This window comes from Enhydra lutris, unplaced genomic scaffold, assembly GCF_002288905.1.
Source record: "Enhydra lutris kenyoni isolate GAN:26980312 unplaced genomic scaffold, ASM228890v2 scaffoldscaffold65, whole genome shotgun sequence".
NCBI lineage: Eukaryota > Metazoa > Chordata > Mammalia > Carnivora > Mustelidae > Enhydra > Enhydra lutris.
This window is the reverse complement of record NW_019154149.1, coordinates 451554-472588: the sequence shown is the minus strand read 5'-3', so window position 1 is coordinate 472588 and position 21035 is coordinate 451554. Positions and strand designations below refer to the sequence as shown.

The 21035-nt window shown below is 43.3% G+C and overlaps 1 protein-coding gene across 4 annotated transcripts in view; it reads left to right on the top strand.

Moving 5' to 3' along the window:
* LOC111158947 (AF4/FMR2 family member 2) overlaps nucleotides 1-21035 on the top strand; it is a 473976-nt gene that overhangs the window by 366782 nt on the left and 86159 nt on the right. For all 4 annotated transcript variants that reach the window (XM_022521292.1, XM_022521290.1, XM_022521291.1 and 1 more), the window contains one exon: nucleotides 7475-7571. In XM_022521292.1, the coding sequence (XP_022377000.1) occupies nucleotides 7475-7571 (97 nt within the window). The remainder of the gene's footprint in view (nucleotides 1-7474; nucleotides 7572-21035) is intronic.

Sequence of the window (21035 nt, the reverse complement as noted above, 5' to 3'; positions counted from 1 at the left end):
TATGTTTCAAGCACAGTCACAACAAGTAATAATGACAGTAACAGTCGTTACTGAATGCTTGCCAACCATTTCACATACATAAACACATGTAGTCCTCATACCAACCCTCTGAACTAGGTACTATTATTGGCTCCATTTTACAGATTAGAACATTGAAGCTCTAAGTTCAGTAACTTGCCCAAGTCTACACTCGGTAAGTTTTAGGGCTGGATTTCAAATCATTACAGACCAACTCTACAACCTGTGTCCTTAAAGAGCTGTGTCTCACCCACAAATATTGGCCCAGTAGATGGTCTTGGGTGAATCCCTATTAATCCACTAGGATGACTCTGTTGCCCAGTATTACCCAAAGAAAGTTCACTCAAGATGACTTGTATGGTCCTACTGAAGAGGGCAATTTCAGATATTAAGAGCCACGCTTGAGATATTTTTTTAAGGCAAAAGATTCTCTTTTCTCCTTTGGAATTATCTCAACATTTGATTTCAGGTCCAGGTGGGTTCAGTGGGCTATGGTCTTCTCTGGGGCAATCTACTCTTAGATGTTTTTACACAAACACACCCCTGAAAAATGATACAGTGGTGTTATACTGTGTGTGACATGATTGAAAACCATCTGAATTCTATTAGGCAGTTTGTCATTTGCATGATAACTTGAGTTCCCGCATTGGGAAAATTATATAACCCAGAGAAATATACCAAGAAAATGAAAATCAAATTCAAAATAATGACCATGCAGCAGAAAATTGGTATGGTGCTGAATTTATGTGATCAATTCTAAGAAGTCCAATGTTGAAGAGATACAGTTGTTACAAGTCAATAGTCATATATATCAAAGCTCACACTATTAGCTTTGGCTTATGTGTACAGTATAGATATAAATCTACATGTACCCCAGGTACATCTAGAAAAAGGATATTTATTCTTTTCTTTTTCCTACTATTGCCTTTTAGTACTCAGCATTCTGCCCAAAGTGACTGGTGGGCATTTCTGGATCTCCAAGAGACATATTGTTTCATTCCCATTGCACAGGGAAGTAAACCAAGGTTTGGAGAGGTCATATAAATAAAATTTAGGTTTTCGAACTAAATTCTATCCAGTATCCATGAAGCCAGAATTACTCCCCAAAATAAGACTCAAGTAGCTGAGTTGTTTTCACACTGTGTTCCTCTAATCCCTGGGGCACTCCAGATGTTCCCCCAACCAAACCTGGCTATGATGAAAACAGTACAACCTTAATCTCTTTTTCTTTCAGATTTCCTTGTAAGATTCCACTGGGCAGGGGAAGGATTCTTTAATTGAAGAGAGTAGGGTTTGAAAACCATTGACTTCAAGCAGGGGGGTCCACAAATTTTGTATGTAAAGGCTCAGAGAGTAAATATTTTGGGTTTTTTGGGCCATGTGTTCTCTGTTACAACTACCGAATGCAGCCATCATAACATGAAACCCCAGTCAATATGCAAATGAAGGGGCGTGGTTGTGTTCCAATACAACTGTATTTATGGATAATGAAATTTAAATTCCATATTATTTTCATATGTCATGAGATATCATTCTTCTTTTGATGTTGTTTTTCTCGACTGTTTAAAAAGGTAAACACCATTCTTAACCCAGGGGCCATTTAAGAAACAAGGGAGGGCTGGTTTGGATCGAGGGCCTCAGTTTGCCAACTCCTGGACCATATCATTCCTCAAGGAACTCCCAATTCTCTCAATAAAGAACCAGACTAACTTTACAGGGTGCTCATTTTAGGTAACCCCTATAGGCCATCAGTTACAGAAGGTACAGATCTTTCTCAGATCTTCATGTCCATGGAAGGGAGCACGATCTAGTTTAGACCCAGGCTGTGGGCTCACTGAGTGGCCCTGGGCTAGAGGGCCCCACCTGACAGGTCTTGGGAGATTTAGCCCTCTAGAATATAGTCAAGATTTTCAAACTATTTTTCACTGTCATGGCCCCCAGACTGGGATTTTCCAGGATTCCTAGCAGGCTGGTCATGGAAGCAGACTTTTAAGTTAAAACCTTGAGAAAATTAAATGCAGTTTCTCCCAAGGAAAAAAAGCCTGAGCACCCTTACCTCAGGGAAACAGAATGAGTGCTTTGAAAAATATCACTGCCTCTTCCTCATCTCCTGCCTTGCTTACCAACAAATGATGCAGTGCTACAGAGACTACATCACACTAGGTAGGAAAATATATAATTCCCTGAGTAATTCTAAACCAGTCATGTTTCATTCCTCCCAGCCTACTTTATGAAGAGGAAGTGCCCTTTAAGGAGTCAGTAGGGCTAAGTCACTGTTCTAGTAGAGGGCCAACAGTAAGATGATTCCTAATTTTTGTTTACAGCCCAAAACCTGAGCAAAGCTGCACCCCCAGCCCCCACCTCCATCCCCAACCCTGCCACCACACAATGTAGACAGCAGCACTGGCTCTGTCCCCAGTACCATTCCAAGTCCAGGCTTCTAGTGTGGACTACAGAGAATAAGACTCAGGCTCCCTCATGGAAGCTCCGAGAAAGCACAGGGCAATTCCCAAGTGGCAGAACTCTCCAACATTTAAAGCTCCTGAACAATAGAAGGGCATGGCCTGCTACCCTTCAGACAATGGCTTCTGGCCATGTGTTGAGGATGTTGTGGATAGCTCCACTGGGTGACAAGGTAAAATCGATAACCCTTCCAGGCACTTCCAACTGTAGGAGTCAGGGTCTGTCAGACTGTAGGTCACCAGCATTGCAGCTCTTTCCGTGGATACTTGAAAGCTGGAATCCAGCCCATATCAAGTGATGCATGTGACGATCTGGCTGCCCAGAGGGACACCATTTTGTTATCGTGAAAAGGCACTCTATAGGCTTTCAACATACACATTTAGGGCTCTGAAGGTTGCTTCTGAGCAAGGATTCTGAATCAACTAACAGCCTCTGAAGCCCTGCCTTTTATATAAAGGTTAGAGCCAGGTGTATATTAGGAATGCCTCCTGAGAATGGCAACCCCTCCTTCCAGTGCAGGCCATCTTTGGCTCATTTCTCTGGATCAGCAGGTCACCCCACAGATAGAAGGAGAAAGGTATCAGGACCACTCATTTTTTTTTTAAACTCTCACTTGGAACTGTGTGTTTCATGTTATGATGGGCTTTCAAATCTCTGGGGCATCTTAAGCACTCTGGGAGGATCTCAGGAAACTCAAAACAGCCATGATGAGTTTAGAACATTCTTGAAGAATAAATGAGCACTGAAACTTTCCAAACTCTTTAAGGATCTTTTGAACCATGCTTCATCAGACATCCAGTGATGCTTGCTCATTGGTTCCTCTGCCAGTGTTTGGGTCACCAACAGAGCCTTTTGTGTTATTGTTCCAACCTGTAAAACACTGTTTCTTGAGTAGTAATAATGACAGCAACAGCAATAATGACCAGGATGCCAACAGTAGCTACATATGCTGACTCCTAGGAAATCTGTACAAATTTGCTTTTTCTGATCCCTCCCAAACTCTCCAGAGTAACATATTATTGTCCCTCATTTTAATATGTGAGAAAATTGAGATTCGAAGAGTTGGACTAACTAGTTGAAGAGAGTAAACCCAACTAAAGGCTCCATTGCCATAAAACCATCTATAGTAATGTTTCAAGCCTTCTGTTTTTTCCCTCTTCAGAATCACCTGAGCATTCCACTATATGATTTTATGGTTATAATTCACATAGGGCCTGCTGCAGCATCGTGTCCTGGGTTGTCCCAGTGCAAAGAGCCCTCTGAAGTCACCAGGTTCAGTTCAAGACCCAGAGAGTTGGGAAAAGAGATGACCATGGGCACAATGCTCCCTTCTGTCCCTTGGGCCCCTTAAGTGTTTTCTTTGCTCGTTCTCTCTCATCTGCCCCAAATTTCATTATTTGAGCTTCTATAGGGTCATCTCTTCAGGACAATGACTTGGTTTTGTTGACATAGTTTTGGGAGCCATTTTACTTCTTAATAATATAGAAATTGTAAGTTGTGGTGAAAATAAAAACCAGAGCATTTTCGTGCAAAGACAGGCACCGTGAACTATGAGATCCCTAACAAATATCTAAAGTCACTAAGGAGGCTTTGTTCAGTTTTCATCTCTTTGAAAAGCAGAAGAATGATTGTCATTTTTTAAGATTACACACACATGCATACATGTAAACATGATTTTCTCACACCGTGGGTTACCCAGTGTGTGATGAATTTGTCTATGGAGCTGTGACCTCGTGAAAAGAACTTAGCATTTTTTTCTGCTGAGACTACCTTAACTGCAGTGGGTGTGAATGGTGCTGTTATAATAATTAAATCCAAAATCTTTCATAATCCTCCTCTTCCCCTAGAGTAATGTTCAGTATTAGCTATGGAGAGAAAGGCAAACAAGTACATGTATATTCAAGAATAAAGCTTAATAGGTCAGTGAAGGAGCAGAATGAAATGAATGCTTAACACCTCCAGAGATAACGAATGGTGGTTTGCCTTCCTAGTTACTTCTTGACTTGTGTTTACCGGGACTTGAATATATGCATCAAATTGGCCTTTATTAATAACCAAATCCATACCCAGCTTGTTGCTTGGGGGGGTGTTTAATGTCAATCGCTATGGAGATTGTTTGCCTATTTCCAAAATTGTACATTGGAAGGCTTTTCATCTCCGTGCTAGAATCACATAGAGTTGGTTGAAGGGTAAAGTAACTGAAGAGTAGTCTGAAGACCATAAACCCATTTCTGTGTTCAGCTTTGAGACTTTGTGAGACATTGCCTGAGTCAGCATGGGTTACCATGAAGCTTACCTTCAGACTGTTCAGCAAATGAAGGTGAGAACAAAGTCTCACGAAGGCTTTGCTTGTGATTATTTGTTAGTGGTGTTAATGGTGTACATTATTTCTAACTGTGATGACGTATTTCCAAACCTATGATACCCTGCTTTCATTTTGCACTTTCATAAAACATTTCACCTGCTTTAGTTGACATTATGTCCACTATGGCACCACCCCATCAATGAGCTTAATTACCATCCCATTTAACACACGAGAGATACAAATGAGGTTCAGAGACAGTAAATGATTTTCGCAAGATAGCAGTTTATGATTAGCCAGCAGTTGAATCCAAATATCTTGACTCCATGTCAATATGTTTTGTGGGTTTTTTTGTTGTTGCTGTTGATTGTATTTAATATACCATCCTTTGTAAATTACACCTTCTGGGAAGACATTATATACTCTGGAGCTCTGGCTGGAGATGGTCTGAGCTCCATGTTGGCCTCCATGATTTCCTCGCTGTGTGATCATGAGAGGTTCCTTGCCTCTCTAAGCCTCAGTGTTTCAGTCTGGAAGATGGGGCTAATGATAGTCCCTCCTTCATAGGGTCCAAATTACAAGCTTCTGGTCAAATACTTAGCACTTTCCTGACACATAAATGGATCTTCTGAATGGAATGAATTGTTGATAATTTGTTTTGCTCAACACTTCTATGGAAATTAACTGTAGACATTGCCTACCTGTATTGAGATACACAGACACACACACACACACACACACACACATGGAAAATGAAACACTTTATGACCAGCATAGGTAGTTTTAAAATATCTGGGGGTGCCTGGGTGGCTCAATGGGTTAAAGCCTCTGCCTTCGGCTCAGGTCATGATCCCAGAGTCCTGGGATCGAGCCCCGCATCGGGCTCTCTGCTCAGCAGGGAACCTGCTTCCTCCTCTCTCTCTGTCTGCTTCTCTGCCTACTTATGATTTCTGTCTGCCAAATAAATAAATAAAATCTTTAAAAAATATCTGAGTTCTGTAGCTTATGAGAATCTACAGTCTTCATTTGCCACAATGTGTTATGAAGAATTATTTGTTCACAGCCATTGGCCCATAACTGCAAAAGAAATGGGAAGATACATTTTGTCTTATTCTCTAAGATCTTCAAAACATCCATTAGTCTCATGAAGGACAGTCATAAATCCTGCAAGTTTAGTTCATCTGAAACCAACTCTAACACCTATCCTTCCTACCAATCATTCTTTATATCAGTCTTTGGTTTTCAGACCTCAGGGAACATATCCTGGTGGCTGAGCATGAAAGTGGGGGAGCCATGCCTTCTTCAGAGATTTAAGAGTGGATACCCATACTGAACTGAACATCTTTCCAACATTTGAACATAACTTCTAAAATAATGTATTCCCTAATTTATCAAATTAGAAGTTGCCTTTTGTCTTCTGGCTTCCCTTCTGGAAAAGATCCAACTATCTGTGTGACCTGGCACAAAGCACTTGGCGTCTCTGAATCTTTCTTCCCTTATCTGCAAAATGAGGGTGGCGGACTGTATCATTTCCGGGGAGACAGAAGTGACTTAGTGGCAACTGCAGCCCATGCAGGGGTGAGGGACTGGTGTGGGGACACTCAGTGGAGAAGGCAGTGCTGTGATCCAGATGGAGCTGGGGCTGAGGAAGAAGGAAAAGTTGTACTTTTGGAGGTGGAGATTCTTTCTCGAAAGCTTTCGTGGAGAAGGTGGGATCTGGCTGAGCTATGGAAGCAAAATAGGAATTTCAGAGTTGAAAAAGGAAATTCTAGCCTGGGAGCTGAGCCTGATTCGGTATCTGGAAGCAAGAAAGAGCAAAGCACGCTCAGAAAATGGTCATCCGTCCAGGGAGGCTGGGACTGCCTTCCGTTTGAAGGCTGGGAACGAGGTCTAAAGTTGTCCTGAATACATAGAAATACTAACACCGATTGGCCTTTGAAGGCTGTGAGTATCTGGAATTTTAAGATAAGTCACTCTTCCTGGTGTAGCTTGAGTTTGGGGATAGAACAGGTGACACCGTAGAAAACACATATTTTTCAAGTACCTTGCCTTAGGAGAGAAAGATTTCTCATCCACATCAGGGGCTTACATCTCTTGGATCAAATTTTACAGGAAGCAATCGGTCATATATCAAAAGGTTAAGAACTAACCATTTCTCACTCAGGTATATTGTGGCCACAGAGCTGCCACGGTGCAGAGGGTTCTGTGAGGCAGTAGAAGGTCACTGGGCCTTCTGCCTCTGTCATCCAGAGAGCCCCAGCAGGCTACGACAACAGCCTCTCGAGCTTGGGGCTGTTACCCTGGCCCGATTCTTTCATGGGAGACAGAGAACATGTTTTCCTGTAGAGATCTAGTGTCACGTTCCACTCCACAGTGATTGATCAGTACATTTATTACACTTTCAGTAATAAAAATATATAGACTCTAGTCATCTCTAGAGATGCTGAAATAGTCCTTTTCTTCCCCTTGATTTAGGGGAAGGTAGAGAGGGAAGATGTGTGCAGAGTATGACATAAATATAAGTGCTCAAATATCTAATTAGCTGAAAGAATCTTGGTTCCCTCTGCACCTTTGACAGAATTGCAGCTGTCAGATTGTAGCTCCAATATTTTATCCTCATTGCAAGATGTATCTGAGGATGATTTCGAAAAGACACTTTCTAACATGAACATCACCCTGCTTTTTTTGTAGGATGCTTGAGGACGACCTGAAGCTGAGCAGTGATGAAGATGACCTTGAGCCTGTAAAGACCTTGGCCACTCACTGTACCGCCACTGAGCTCTACCAGGTAGGAAGAACTTCACTCTTGATTTGGGACCTCAGGGGAGGGAGCATAAAGGGCCGGGAGGGTTTTGCCATCCGCCAGCCTACCCTCTGCTTCATCCCGGGCTGCGGAGAGAGGAAAGGAAGCAAAGCTAGGCACGTATTCCGGGACAGGTGGAATCAGCTCACAGTTTCATTTAAGCCACAGTGAGGAGAGGCTGAGCTCTTTAACAGTGCTTTCACCCCCTCCCTCCGCTCCCTTGTCAAACACACGTACGGGTCATCAGTAAGCAAGAGCGTGTCCTTCCCTCCCTTGGATTAAGCATTGTCTCAGGTGAATGTAACTTTCCTTTAGTGATACCGGTGCGAGGCTTACAGCCCATGTTCATTAATTAATTAGGGCATAAATGCGATGCTGCATTCCCCTCTCCCAGGTGCACCACTCGAGAGCACATGCCGAGAACCGGCACCCAGCATCCCGTGGCATGCTCGGGACTGCAGGCACAAGGACGGTTGGCAAAAACTTGCCACTACACCTTCTTCTTCTACTCTGCATTATAAGTGTTGCCAACACTTCCCACGAAACAAGATGACGGAAATGTGTTTTCAGCATTTCCAGTGAGACTGGACCTGTTGGTTGGAAAAGGCCAAGGGGTGGTTTCTGAACCGTGAGAATGGCAGTGTAGTGTGTGCTCTGGGTGGTGTGTGTGCGCTTTCTCTGTGACACAACTACCTCACATGTAGGTTCCTAAAGGATATGTTTGTAACCTTGGGGGAGGATCACAGAAGGAGTGCCTTTGCTTTTAAATTTTTTTAAGACTTTATTTATTTGAGAGAGAGAGAGAGCATGAAAGGAAAGAAGGTCAGAGGGAGAAGCAGACCTGAGCTGAAGGTAGTTGCTTAACTGACTGAACCACTCAGGTACCCAAGGAGTGCCTTTTATTAAAAGCCAGTACCTGACCAGGTTCTTTTACGGTGGAGTCCACTGCATTAGAAAACTGAAAGCAGACTGTTTTAAGGAATGCTCATGCACTGGTATGCCAAGATCATTATCAAATGCAGAATTCCAGGGGCGCCTGGGTGGCTCAGTCATTAAGTGTCTGCCCTCCGCTCAGGGTCCTGGGATCGAGCCCTGTTTTGGGTTCCCTGTTTTCCCTGCTCAGCAGGGACTCTGCTTCTCCTTCTGCTCCTTACCATCCCCCACCCCCGAGCTTGTGCTCTCTCTCCCCTCTTAAATGAATACATAAAATCTTTTAAAAAATACAGAATTCCATATTCACTAAATGTGTTATGAGTCGTCAGCAAAGAAAAGCTTAGGAAAAACTCTCAGGGCTCACCTACTCCATTCTCCTACATAGTTGTTCACCATATTGGAAGCCCCAAAACTTGGTATAATTTTAAAATTGAAAAAAATTGAAAAAAAAAATACACAATACAATAAAATTGAGGTCATTTGCAATGTTATGTGGCCAACCCCTGACTCACTCTTACTTTCTTCTCCTTTTTCCACTTGCATTTTTGTTAATATGTAACAGTTGCATCTTTGCACGGTGGGGCCTTGTCAAGATCAAGCCCCCATCATCTCCCAGGGGCTTGCTGTCCCTTCCTGGATGTAAGCAGTCCATCTCCTATGTGAGCCATGGGCTTCAGAGCTGATGCAAAATGCATACTGAAATTCCAGGGTCTGTTATTCCTGCTTTCTGCATTTACTATGCCAGGGATGAGCACGGCGTTGGTAAAAAAAGCCAAAAAACCTTGATCATTGATTTTGACAGATGTGACATTACTTTTTAATGGAAATGTTTAAAAAGCAATAATCAACAATAACTGAAAATAGATTTTGCACATTGACTTCTTCTCTATGTGATTAAATAAACATGCTCTGTTTTTTCAGCTTCTCAAGTTGTTTTATTCTGTATTTACCTGAAGGAGTGGCATTTGTGGGTCCACTGGCCCCAGTCATCTGGGTTCTTAGGGTGTGTGTTCGGTAACTCCGTGTCAGTCTTGGGACCATCAGATAATCCTGGTTGGTGCATTGGCTGCTCTCCATGGTGTGTCGCTCTTAGCCCAGTCATGCTTTCATCAACTGAGCTTCTCATCTGAAGCGGAGATTGAACTGGGAGATCCAAGTTAAGGCAGAAGGACAACTTATCCCCTCTTGCTGGGCCCTGGAAGAAAGAAGTAGCTGTGAGCTTATAAACATTTACAGATAAGCCCTCCTCGTGGCTCTCTTAAACTCTGATTGGAAGTCCCCTCTTTAGGAACCATTGGTACCTAGACCTTGCCCTTCATTTTGGCTTTGGTGTCTATAGCGATCTGCTAGGAACAGGACTGAACGTCCTAACTGTCCCCGTCCAAAGGCATTCACTGGATGTGAATGACCTTTCCTCCCCTCTGACCTCTGCCAAGTTTCAAATCAGAAGTCACAGGAAGAAAAGACCAGGTTGCCAATGACAATGCTCCAAGTCTCTTCCAGGAAAATCACATGGCTCTAAACAAGAGTTTCTCTTCGGAATCTGACACAGGTGGACAGCTGAGTCATCACCTTTTCATTATACTTCTTTCTTTCTCTCCCTCTGCCCTGGAGAAAGACAGGGCATGCTGTGATGCTATACTCATTATGGCTTTCTCTTGGACCTTCCCCGGTTTGGGAAATAATCCTTGAAGTCGACCTTGGACATTGGAATGTTTCAGAACAGGGTTCACATGGGATACAGTGTTCTGTACTTAGCATCTGCATAAATATCCGTATTGCAATGTGTTCCATTTTTCAAAGCTGGCTATCACTAATGCAATTGCTGCTCTGGGCATCACAGATCTAAAACCCCAGCCTGGTCCTCCACACCACGCTTACTGAATGGCCATTTGCCAGCCAGGCCTCTGGGGCAGGCAGTGAGGCCGTGGTGTGGCCACTGGCATTTGGATAGGGTGTATGTCACAGTCGTCCGGGCTTCTGCAGAGTGCATATGTGTGGGGTCCTCTGCGTGCCCTCACCTCGTCCCACTGCACCTGCAGTTTTCCTTTGGGTCAAATGTGTCTTTGTGTGCTTCTTGGGACTTAGAGGACCCCTGAAAATGAGGGGTTAAACCTGGAATCAATTTTCATTTACAGCTAAGGAGCAGTTATTCATGTTGTGCTGGCAGTTCAATGAAAGATGTAAAGATAGAGACCTTGCACTTCTCTTTCGATATAAGCAGCCTAATCAGTCTCAAATGTTTTCTTAACAAAGAAATTGTATTGACGGGTTTATTAAAATTGCTGTCTTTAAAGTTTTAAGCTATCCACAATTTGACCTATTCCAAAGACTTCTAGAATGTGTGGTGGCCAAACTCCAGAGCTCCCTCCAGCATATATCTGCAGAACCAGGTAAACGTCCACTTAACATTTCACTGACTGATGATCTTGATGTTGGATATGCTCAGCTCTGGCTGTGCGTCATCATACTCCACCAACAAGATGGTCTGGGGGTTCCTGGGCTCTCAGGCCCTGGCCATCTCAGACTGGGATCAGAAGCAGCAGACTTTAGAATTACAAAGGCTGTAAAGAAATGGGTATTGTTCAAAACCACCTTCAGAGCATTTTAATTATTAATACCATCTTGTCATTAATGTGAATTAGATGGAAATGTTAGAGGACTTCATTTAGCTCCATAGGAAGTATAGAAAGTGAGTAATGTGATGGGAAATGTTCGGTCAGGAACTAGGCTCAACTCTTGAGCCCAGCCAGACCTTAGAGTGGTATTGGTGCTTTAAAAACAGAGAAGAACAATTCAGATTTGCTTTGAGCACAAAGGCATTCTAATGAGTTGTGTCTGGATATGTCGTTGCAAGTAGCCCCCTTGTTCCTCATTTTATTTAACCAGATCTTTTTTTCTTTGTCTGCACCTCACACATGTTAACATATACAGAACAATTGTGTCTTCTCTCCACTTCTTAATTGTATTTTTTCACTAAAGATTGCTCATTACCTCACACACACGTAGCTTGTTTTTAACCCAGGTTCTTGATTTGGATTTTATATATGATCTAGTTTTGCTTGTTTGTTTTTATTATTGCTGGGACAGCTCCCTGGCCAGGTCATTCTGAGATCATATTGCAGATGAGCTGAACTCTATGGTAGCAGAAGTCTTGAACATTCTGGCCACTTTGGGGGGATGTGTTCCTTATACCTGGGATGCCCCTTACACTTTCGAAACACAGTAGTCAGCTGAAACTCAAGCCCATGTTCACATTTAAAGTTTGCTAATGAAAACAATGCAATGCATTTTGCTCCTGCTCTCAGGCGGCTCTTGGGAAGCTGATGTGCTGTCGCGAACGCATTCGTTGTGACAACAGACACTCTTCCCTGCTGTAATCGGTCCTCTTGTTTTAGCTACAGTTCTCCCTCATCATGCTGAACAAGTTGTTACCTCCCCGGGGTTTCTCTGTATTTCCATTTACTTTGTTATCAGCAGAAAGGCTGGGGAAGGCCCCCTTCAGCAATGACATCAACATGGCATACATAGCAAGAGAGGTCAGCCTGTCAAAGCCAGAGAAACAGCAGATGGATTAGGATGAAACCAGGTGCAAAATAACTTTGATAGAGTCTCTTAATGTAAACAGTTTATCTTTCATTGCCTTTCATTGAAACCCCCCACAAAATGACAGAGTTTGGGCAGTTAAGGCTGTGGAATATAGGTGAATAAAATCCGTACATTGTCATACTCCAACTATGCAGCAATTAGAGAATGAGAGGACATTTTAATTTATTCATTAAAGACAGGAAAGTAAATAGGATAACATATAAGGTTAATAGAATAACATTGGCCTTCATATTCCCAAGATTGTGTTTCCCATTTGGCTGTATTGGCATAGAGACTAGATTAATAAGAAACTGCTTAGGGCTTGTATGATGTGATTTTTAATATGCTCCAGGCAAGTCTGTGACTGATTAGAAACCCACGTGCTGATTTTTTCATTGTAATTAGCTCTTCTACTTTTAGTACCAAATATTTTGACTCGTAATCTCCATAGATTGCCTTTTTATTGTGATCTCAATAAAATGCTTAGAGCACACAGACATGCAGAGAAGCACCTTGTTTTTACATGTAGTGCTTGTCACAGTTGATGACCAGATACTGGCTAATGTCCACTACAGCTTATGAAGTATCCATCTCTGAGCATTCCAACTGCAAGCCACTGGCCCCTTTGCTTAGCTGAACACTCCTCCCACAGAGAGTTGAACTCAGACATGGGTGAGGGTATGCTGCACGCCCTAAGAGCCAACCAGAAGCAAAAATGGGTCTGACCCATTATTTCAGAAAAGGTGATCCTCATGTAGAATAGGGAGCTATCTGCGAAGGCAGAGGCGGGGGTAGCAGCCACCTCTGGGAAGCGGAGGATCCCTAAATTGACTTGAATTAAAGTTGCCCTTTTCACTGTCCCTGGGCTGGTCCGGTCTCCACTCTCACTCCGCCCTTTGCTTGGTCCAAACATTTTCTTTCTCTTAGTCCCCTTCGTTGCTCCAGTTTGGGTCCCAGATCCATGCTTGGAGCCTGGAGGTCCTGGCTCAGTCATTCTCCAATAAACTCCAGACAGTGTATCACATGTACCGGAAGTTTATTGGAAGTTTCCAAGTCTTGAATTCAACCAGGGTCCTAGCATATACTAGAGCAATATGAACATCTCCAGTAAAAGCTGGGTAATAAAACACCACCCGTCTGAAAATGTGAGATTTTGAAATTCATGCGCTGGCTTTGAAAAATATACTGGGGCTTTGGTTTAGGGACCAAGAAGGCTTTACTCATCCCCGAGATATCTGCCATCTGTTGGAAAAGGTACCAGGCAGGCTACAAACACCCAGGACGTTGTCCTGAATGGGAAACAGAATCTATCTTATTCCTAAGCAGCCATATATATATTTTTTTTTCCTATTTATTTAGTAAAAGCAAAGAGCATAGGCATTATCAATACACAGAAGAGGTATCCAAATTTGAGATTAGCTACCAACCTAAGATTAACTATTCCGAATTCAAGTAGATGGACAGATAAAAAGCAGCAGACACTTCCAGAATATATGGGATGGCATAACCCATATTTCACAGAGTACCACACAGGACTCTCTGGAACATCAGATAGAAACTTTTATGAACTTGGTAATAAATCTTGTTTATTGCTAATGGAGGTAGGCTCAGGTTCCATATTTATCCCCGAGTCGTATGTATATAGAGAGACTACAGTACTTTGTATGAAAATAGAATACCAGACCTTAAAATGACCATAGAGAGCCTTTGCTCCAGCTGCCTCATGTTGCCAATAAGGACACTGGGGCACAGAGAAGTCAGTTGGTATTTGGTGTTGTGAGATAATAGAAAATGTATATTGATATATTGGTCTTTGTGCCTGTTTCCTGTCATGGAACATGACATGGTTCCTGTCACTCTTAAGACCCTTGTAATTTCCTAATTTGATAAGAGCACTAGGAGCATCTTTTGTTCTGACATTTGGTCTTTGACCCCAGTTCCTGATACGGGGCATGAAATCCCTTTGAATTTCCTGGGTGATAGGAGTGTTCTGAGGAGGTGATTCTGCATGGGCTCCTGGATGGGAGCTTCTCACCAAAAAGACCAAGTCATGACTAGAGGCTTGTAACTTTCAGCCCTGTTCCCCCACTCACCCCTGCCACACACACACATTTCTCTGGAGAGGGGAGAGAGCCCAGAAAATGAATTAATAATTAATCATACTTATGTGACAAAGCCTCCATAAAATCCCAATAGTATGGATTTGAAAAGTTTCCAGGTGGGTGAACACATCCACATCCCAGGAGGGTGATGAACCCTGAGTCCACAAGTACAGAAGCTCTGACACTTGGGACCCATCCAGAACTCACCCTGTGTATCTCTTCACCTGGCTGTCCATCTCCCTCTTTGATCATGTCCTTCAATAAAGTGGTAGAAATGAGTAAACTGTTGGCCCAAGTTCTGTCAGCCCCTCCAGCCAGTTAGTCGAACCTGAGAAGGGAGTCGTGGGAACCTCTGGTTAATAGCTAATCGGTTAGAATGGAAGGTGACAACCTGGGCCTACCATGATTATCTGAAGTTGGAGCCAGTGTTGTGGGATGGAGCCCTTCACCTCCGGGGTCTGACACCATCCCTAGGGAGAGCATGTCAGAAATGAGTGAAATTGTAGGATGCCCCGCCAGTGTGACACAGAACTGCTTGGTGTGGGGACAGCCCCCTCACACATCTGGTGTTAGAAGTATTGCAAATGTGGTAGCAGTGTGAGAAGAAAGGAGACTCACAGGTGGGAGACTAGTGGGTTTTCTAATACAGATATATGGATAACGATGGCTATGGTGTTCTTACCTGGAGTATAACATGCTCTAAAGGGACAGAAAGTCTGAATACATTAGGATGTTCATGCTAAGGATACATCATCGGTATTCACTCCCATGTAGGTTGTAGAATACTTTTATACCATTGGGTACCTACTAGGCACTAAGAATATCCTTCCCATTTTCCTGGTCACATGTGGTAAGGAGAGTGTCTCTATTAGGTATTGATCATCTCCCACCACAAGATACAGGTAATTTTGCAAGGCAGGGGGACCCTCTAGTACCAGGGGCAAGAGGGCTTAGATTGGCCAGGGAAGGGGGGGAAGAAAATTGAAGTTTCAAACCCACACACCATGGGGGAACAGAGTAACCGGGTGCCTCCTACACTGACCCTTATAATGGGGAGAATAAATAAGTCCAGCCAATGCTGAGATGCTGTGCCTGTTGTGTCCATATTTACTCCAATTAGAGAATGATTAACATCAACAGGAGACTTAGGAGTGAAATGTGCTTCTTCCCCAAAGACTGTGCATTTTTCATTTAGTTACAACAGATCGAAACCTTAGTTAGAAAACAAATCACCAGCTGACACATGGGTCTTGCTAAAGACAGGCTCCTACTGGTTCGCAAACTCCACTCACGGGCCCAAGCAGGACCCACTCAGGGGCTGCTGTTTGGCCAGCACTGGCAGGGTCTTGAACCTGGGTGGGTAAAGCTGATTAGGAATTCAGTGAGTGGTGGGAAACCATAAAGGACTCTGAGAACGTCAGGGTGAAAGTGGAGCATCAACGTAAGGCCGGCAGAGTGGTGAAGGGGCAGTTACCGATGTCTGATGTCTGGGGGAGTGGTAATGAGGATGGAGCTAGGCAGCCTGGACTCCTCATCCTCTCTGGGTGTGAAGATGAGTCTCAGGGGCCTTTGTGGCACCTCCAATCCAGACACATGCATCCTGGAGCTCAGTTTTGCCTCCCGGGTCCACAGCAGGGCTGAGACTGCTCAGACTCCATGCTCATCCCTCACTCGTTTATCTAGTCAGTGTTTATTAAGCGACTATTAGGTGCAAGACGGGGTGCCCTCCACCTGGGATGAGTTTCCTCCAAGCTCTGCCAGTCAGGCCTACTTCATATATGCATGGAACACAGCAAATTAAATTAAAATGGGAGAAGCTCAATACTCTAAGGAGAGGGAACATGGAAGTTCAGGGTTAAAACACCTGACATTTCCACATTTCCTTCTGGGGCTCTATCCAAAGGGGAAAATACAATAGGTGGTGTTTTCCTGAAGATTTCAGGCCCTAGATATGAAGTCCGAGATTCAGGCAGGCATCCAGGTGTTGGAAAAGACTGAGTGACATTTTCTCCTCTTAATCTGCAATCCTGACTCTGCATGTGTGTGCTCCCAGCTGAAACCCCAGCCTATAGGAGATAATATAAGCCTCTGGCTGTTCTACTCATTCCAGTGAAATCTATTTAAATGCTGTAATTAAGCAATTCATTTTTATATTTGGGCAAGTGTTCTCAGTATGTCTCTTTAATTGATTTAACCAATTCTGTAGATTGATTTTAGACCATCTGAATACCCTAATGATGAGTTCATTTGTTAATAGAAGAGTTTTTTCTTCTGAACTTAAGCGATCAATACAATTTACCAATACATATCATTAGGTTAAGGCATGGCTGTGTCTCACAGAACGGCCCTGTGAAAAGATAAAAAAAGACAAAACATAGAAACTCAAAAGCAATGGAATTGATTGTTCTTCTGTCTGATTTCCATAATGCCCAATGTACAGTTATTTAAAATTATCTGAATGATTGAGTTCTTTTTTTTAATCAAGAAATGTATTGATTAGACCCAATTTGAGTGTATCTGCTAGCAGAACACCAGGAAAAAAACATAGAAGCAGGCAAGGTAAAAGCTATATAGAGCAATGCTAATAGAATCACATTTTTTGCTTGATTGGCAGCATGATTACTAAGGAAAAAAGCAGCACCTGAATACATAGCCTTGTCAAATGATTCCACCACTACAATATGTCTAGGCCCTCTAAGTGCTCACCTCTACAGTCTCAACAAAGAGGAAACATACTGTATTGGGTCTGTTTTCTGCCAATCTGGGGGCAAGAGGAAGGTATTATGGTAAGTCCAGATATCCTGGTTCAGGACGTGCTTCTTAAAAACCCAAAAAGAATGCAAGTTGGTGCAGCCACTTTGGAAAACAGTGTGGAGATTCCTCAAGAAATTAAAAATAGAGCTTCCTTATGACCCTGCCATTGCACTACTGGGTATTTACCTCAAAGATACAGATGTAGTGAAAAGAAGGGCCATCTGTACCCCAATGTTCATAGCAGCAATGGCCACGGTAGCCAAACTGTGGAAAGAACCAAGTTGCCCTTCAACGGACGAATGGATAAGGCAGATGTGGTCCATATACACTATGGAGTATTATGCCTCCATCAGAAAGGATGAATACCCAACTTTTGTAGCAACATGGATGGGACTGGAAGAGATTATGCTGAGTGAAATAAGTCAAGCAGAGAAAGTCAATTATCATATGGTTTCACTTATTTGTGGAGCATAACAAATAGCATGGAGGACAAGGGGAGTTAGAGAGGAGAAGGGAGTTGAGGGAAATTGGAAGGGGAGGTGAACCATGAGAGACTATGGACACTGAAAAACAATATGAGGGGTTTGAAGGGGCGGGGGGGGGGAGGTTGGGGGAACCAGGTGGTGGGTATTGGAGAGGGCATGGATTGCATGGAGCACTGGGTGTGGTGCAAAAACAATGAATACTGTTATGCTGAAAATAAATAAAAGATTTTAAAAAAATGATCCTCTCATTTTTAATTTTTTTTTAGGATTTATTTATTTATTTGAGAGAGAGAGGGAGAGAAAGCACATGAGTGGGGAGAGGAGCAGAGGGCGAGGAAGAGAAGGAATCTTAAGCAGACTCCCAGCTTGAGCATAGGGTTGGATGCAAGGCTCTATCCCAGGACCCAAAAGTCATGACCTGAGCCGAAATCAAGAGTCAGACACTTAACCGACTGAGCCACCCAGGTGGACCAAGAGTCTCTCATTTAAAAAAATAAATGTAGTATGTATGTTTGTTGGATTAGAATAACACTGAGACTCTGAAAACAATCTGAGGGTTTTGAAGGGGTGGGGGGTGGGAGGTTGGGGGAACCAGGTGGTGGGTATTAGAGAGGGCACAGATTGCATGGAGCACTGGGTGTGGTGCAAAAACAATGAATACTGTTACGCTGAAAATAAATTTTAAAAATTAAAAAAAAAGAATAACACTGGGACAGAATCACCAAAGAACTTTTTAAAAGTTAGCTCCCTCTGTAGAAGATGTCAAAAAAGTATATGTAGCATTTTCTCCCTAAAAACACATGATGTTATGTTTGCCATGGAGGATGGGACTCAAGAGACAGCCATTTTCTTTTCTTCCTTCTTTCTTTCCTTCTTTGCTTCTATTTTCTCATGACAGCTCTACAGTTTTTATGGTTCACGTAATTCAGTATGGTCCCTGAATTGATTGGACCTTGGTGGAGCCAGAAATTTCTCTGCATAGCAGAAAGACAAGATCCTTCTTATTTTTAGGAAGACAGTTTTAATGAGTGAGCAACTATGAGCATGTCCTTAGCCACATCATCCCTCCTGAGGAAATAAGTTTGCTGCTTAGCAGGATACCATGGATCATACAAGGCCAGTAATAAGAGAAGAATCCATTCATACACATTCCTTGGAATGAGAGAAGTGCATTCTCCCTTGGTATATGATTTTCCAAGATACCATATGAGAGAGGAGGCTCACCTCAGGGCTTCTCAACCTCAGGATCAAATGTTAGTGAAAAAGCAAAGCACAATCCTCCTGGAGTGAGATGTGAAAGGGGGGACCGCTGATGAAAAAGTCACTGGAAACGATGGAGGTTTCCTAGGCTTCCTTATGGAGGAGGAGTGGGGGAGAAGGAGGGAGACAGAGAGATTTGAGGATATGCATCTGCATTTGTGTCCCCATGACACCTCAGGTGCCCTGGCTTCTTGGCCACCAGCACCAGACCCGAAGAAGTTTCAGGCCAGAGGAATGTGCAAAGGTACAGGGGTCTCTCCTGCTGGCCCAGACAGGTCAGGCTCTAAACATAACCAGATCTCCCTCGAGTAGGACTTTCCAGACAGAAGCATTCTATTTAGCCCAGAACTGCTCCTGACGTGGAGAGAGGAACACAGTGGCTCCCAGAAGCCTTGTTGGAATAACTGTATGGGTTCAATACCACAACCCTGCCCAGAAGTCATCAAGCCCATAAACTCTCTGGCCATGCAGATGTGTGCCCCAAAGCCCAAAGCAGGCACAGTCTGCACTGCATTTGCATGGCGCGTGATGGTTTCTAGAGTGCCGCCGTGGATGTTGGCTGCTCCCACCCACACTTGATATAGATGGGACAGGAATGATCATCTTCATTTTTAAAATGAGGAAACAGGCTCAGAAGTGTCAGCCGCCTTGCTAACATCCTGATGATAGTAAGTGGCAAAGCTGGGAGCTGAACCCGAGTTTCTGAATTTCCCGCCCATCACTGTAGCCCACGGCCTTTCACCACACCACAGTGGAATCCGTTTTCTAGCATTTTAATTTATCATATCATCCTTTCTTATACTAGAGCTTCCGTAATGGTAAGATTAGTATCATGTTAGGGAAATGTGGCACAAAATAAGTAGAATATAGGTTTTAGAAAGCGTATAGATGTTGCAAATTAAAGCGGCATGGGTGTTAACTATCTAGCCTCCATCTTCCAATCAGTTTAAATTACTTTAATGTATGTTTTTAAACTCAAAATGAGCTGTAATCCCAATATGCAACCCTCTTAATGTGTGGCAAATTACATGAGATCATTTCATTTTGATTCCCCTCCTTTTGCATGTTTTGGAACTTGGGCTGGTGTTTTCATGTCCCATTATCTCAAAAGAGGAATGTTCTCCTTGCATTTTTTTAAACTACTTCTTAGACCTTAAAGGCACATATAGTTTTCCCACAGATAATTCACTTAACTTTCCCTCACAGTCTCTGAGTTGAATAATTATAGCAGGCGGAACACAGCATCACATTAAAGCGGGAACAAAGAACGCACATTGTGAGCTCTGTCTCAGGTCTGGTGGCGACTCCCTGTAACCATTTAGCTTAGAGATGAAAGGTGATGAGCACACAGGAGGATGACGTGAGCACGTCTGACTAAAGCTATTGGCTCTCTGGAATGGTCCCAAGTTAATTTCCAAAGAAAAGAGAACTTCTCAGCAGAGACATTTTCAATCAATAGCCAAGCAGCCCAGAAAACATTAATTTGAATGAAGTTATTTTCCTATGATGGCTGTATGAAAAGACATAGCTTTCAAAGAAACTGGCCTTGAACATGATTATGCTCCTCCTGATCAGAGAAAACTAACTGGGTCTAATTGACAGTCCTGAAGCACAGAAAAGAGAAGACATTTTCAAAAACCATGTCACTGAATGAAAGCTAGGTTAAGCAATGTCACTGTGATTTCTCCCTCCCTGTCTTCTGCCAGTGCCATGCCCATGCTATCACATTCAGTGTGCTTTCAAAGGAAACCCCTCAAACACCATGCTAGTGCCTTTACAATAACCAAAGTCTTCCAAGAACAGACCCGTTTGGATTGTAACAGACAAGGGAACATGGGTTCCTGTGATTCCCACAGTGACATGTCTTCATCCCACTACCATACACCATTCCAAAGCAGCCAGGAGTAGGGGAGAAAGGGTGATGGAGAAGACAAGTGTGGGTGTGCACAGCTGGACAGACTGGGTCCAGCCCCCCTCCACACCAGCATCCACCTGTTCCTTCCCGCATCCGTTCCAGGGCCAGACCTGCTCAGGGACACACTTTCGTATCCTAACTACCTGTGAGATGCGACTTGGGCTGACCACACACGTATTGCTTATTTTATCATTGTCACCTGCTACCTCCCGCTCTCGCTTGCTTGCTGTTCCACCGTTTGCCAAAATTCAACCTCAGGCACAGATGATGAGAAGACGATTTTTGCCACTGAGAGCCAAAGAAAGTGCCCAAATATTAATGGGTATTTACCTAGCAACAGAACCTGAGATTTAATAGAGGAGAAGGACTTGAATTTCCGGTGCTAATCTCTAAGCTTGAGAAGTGTTTCATT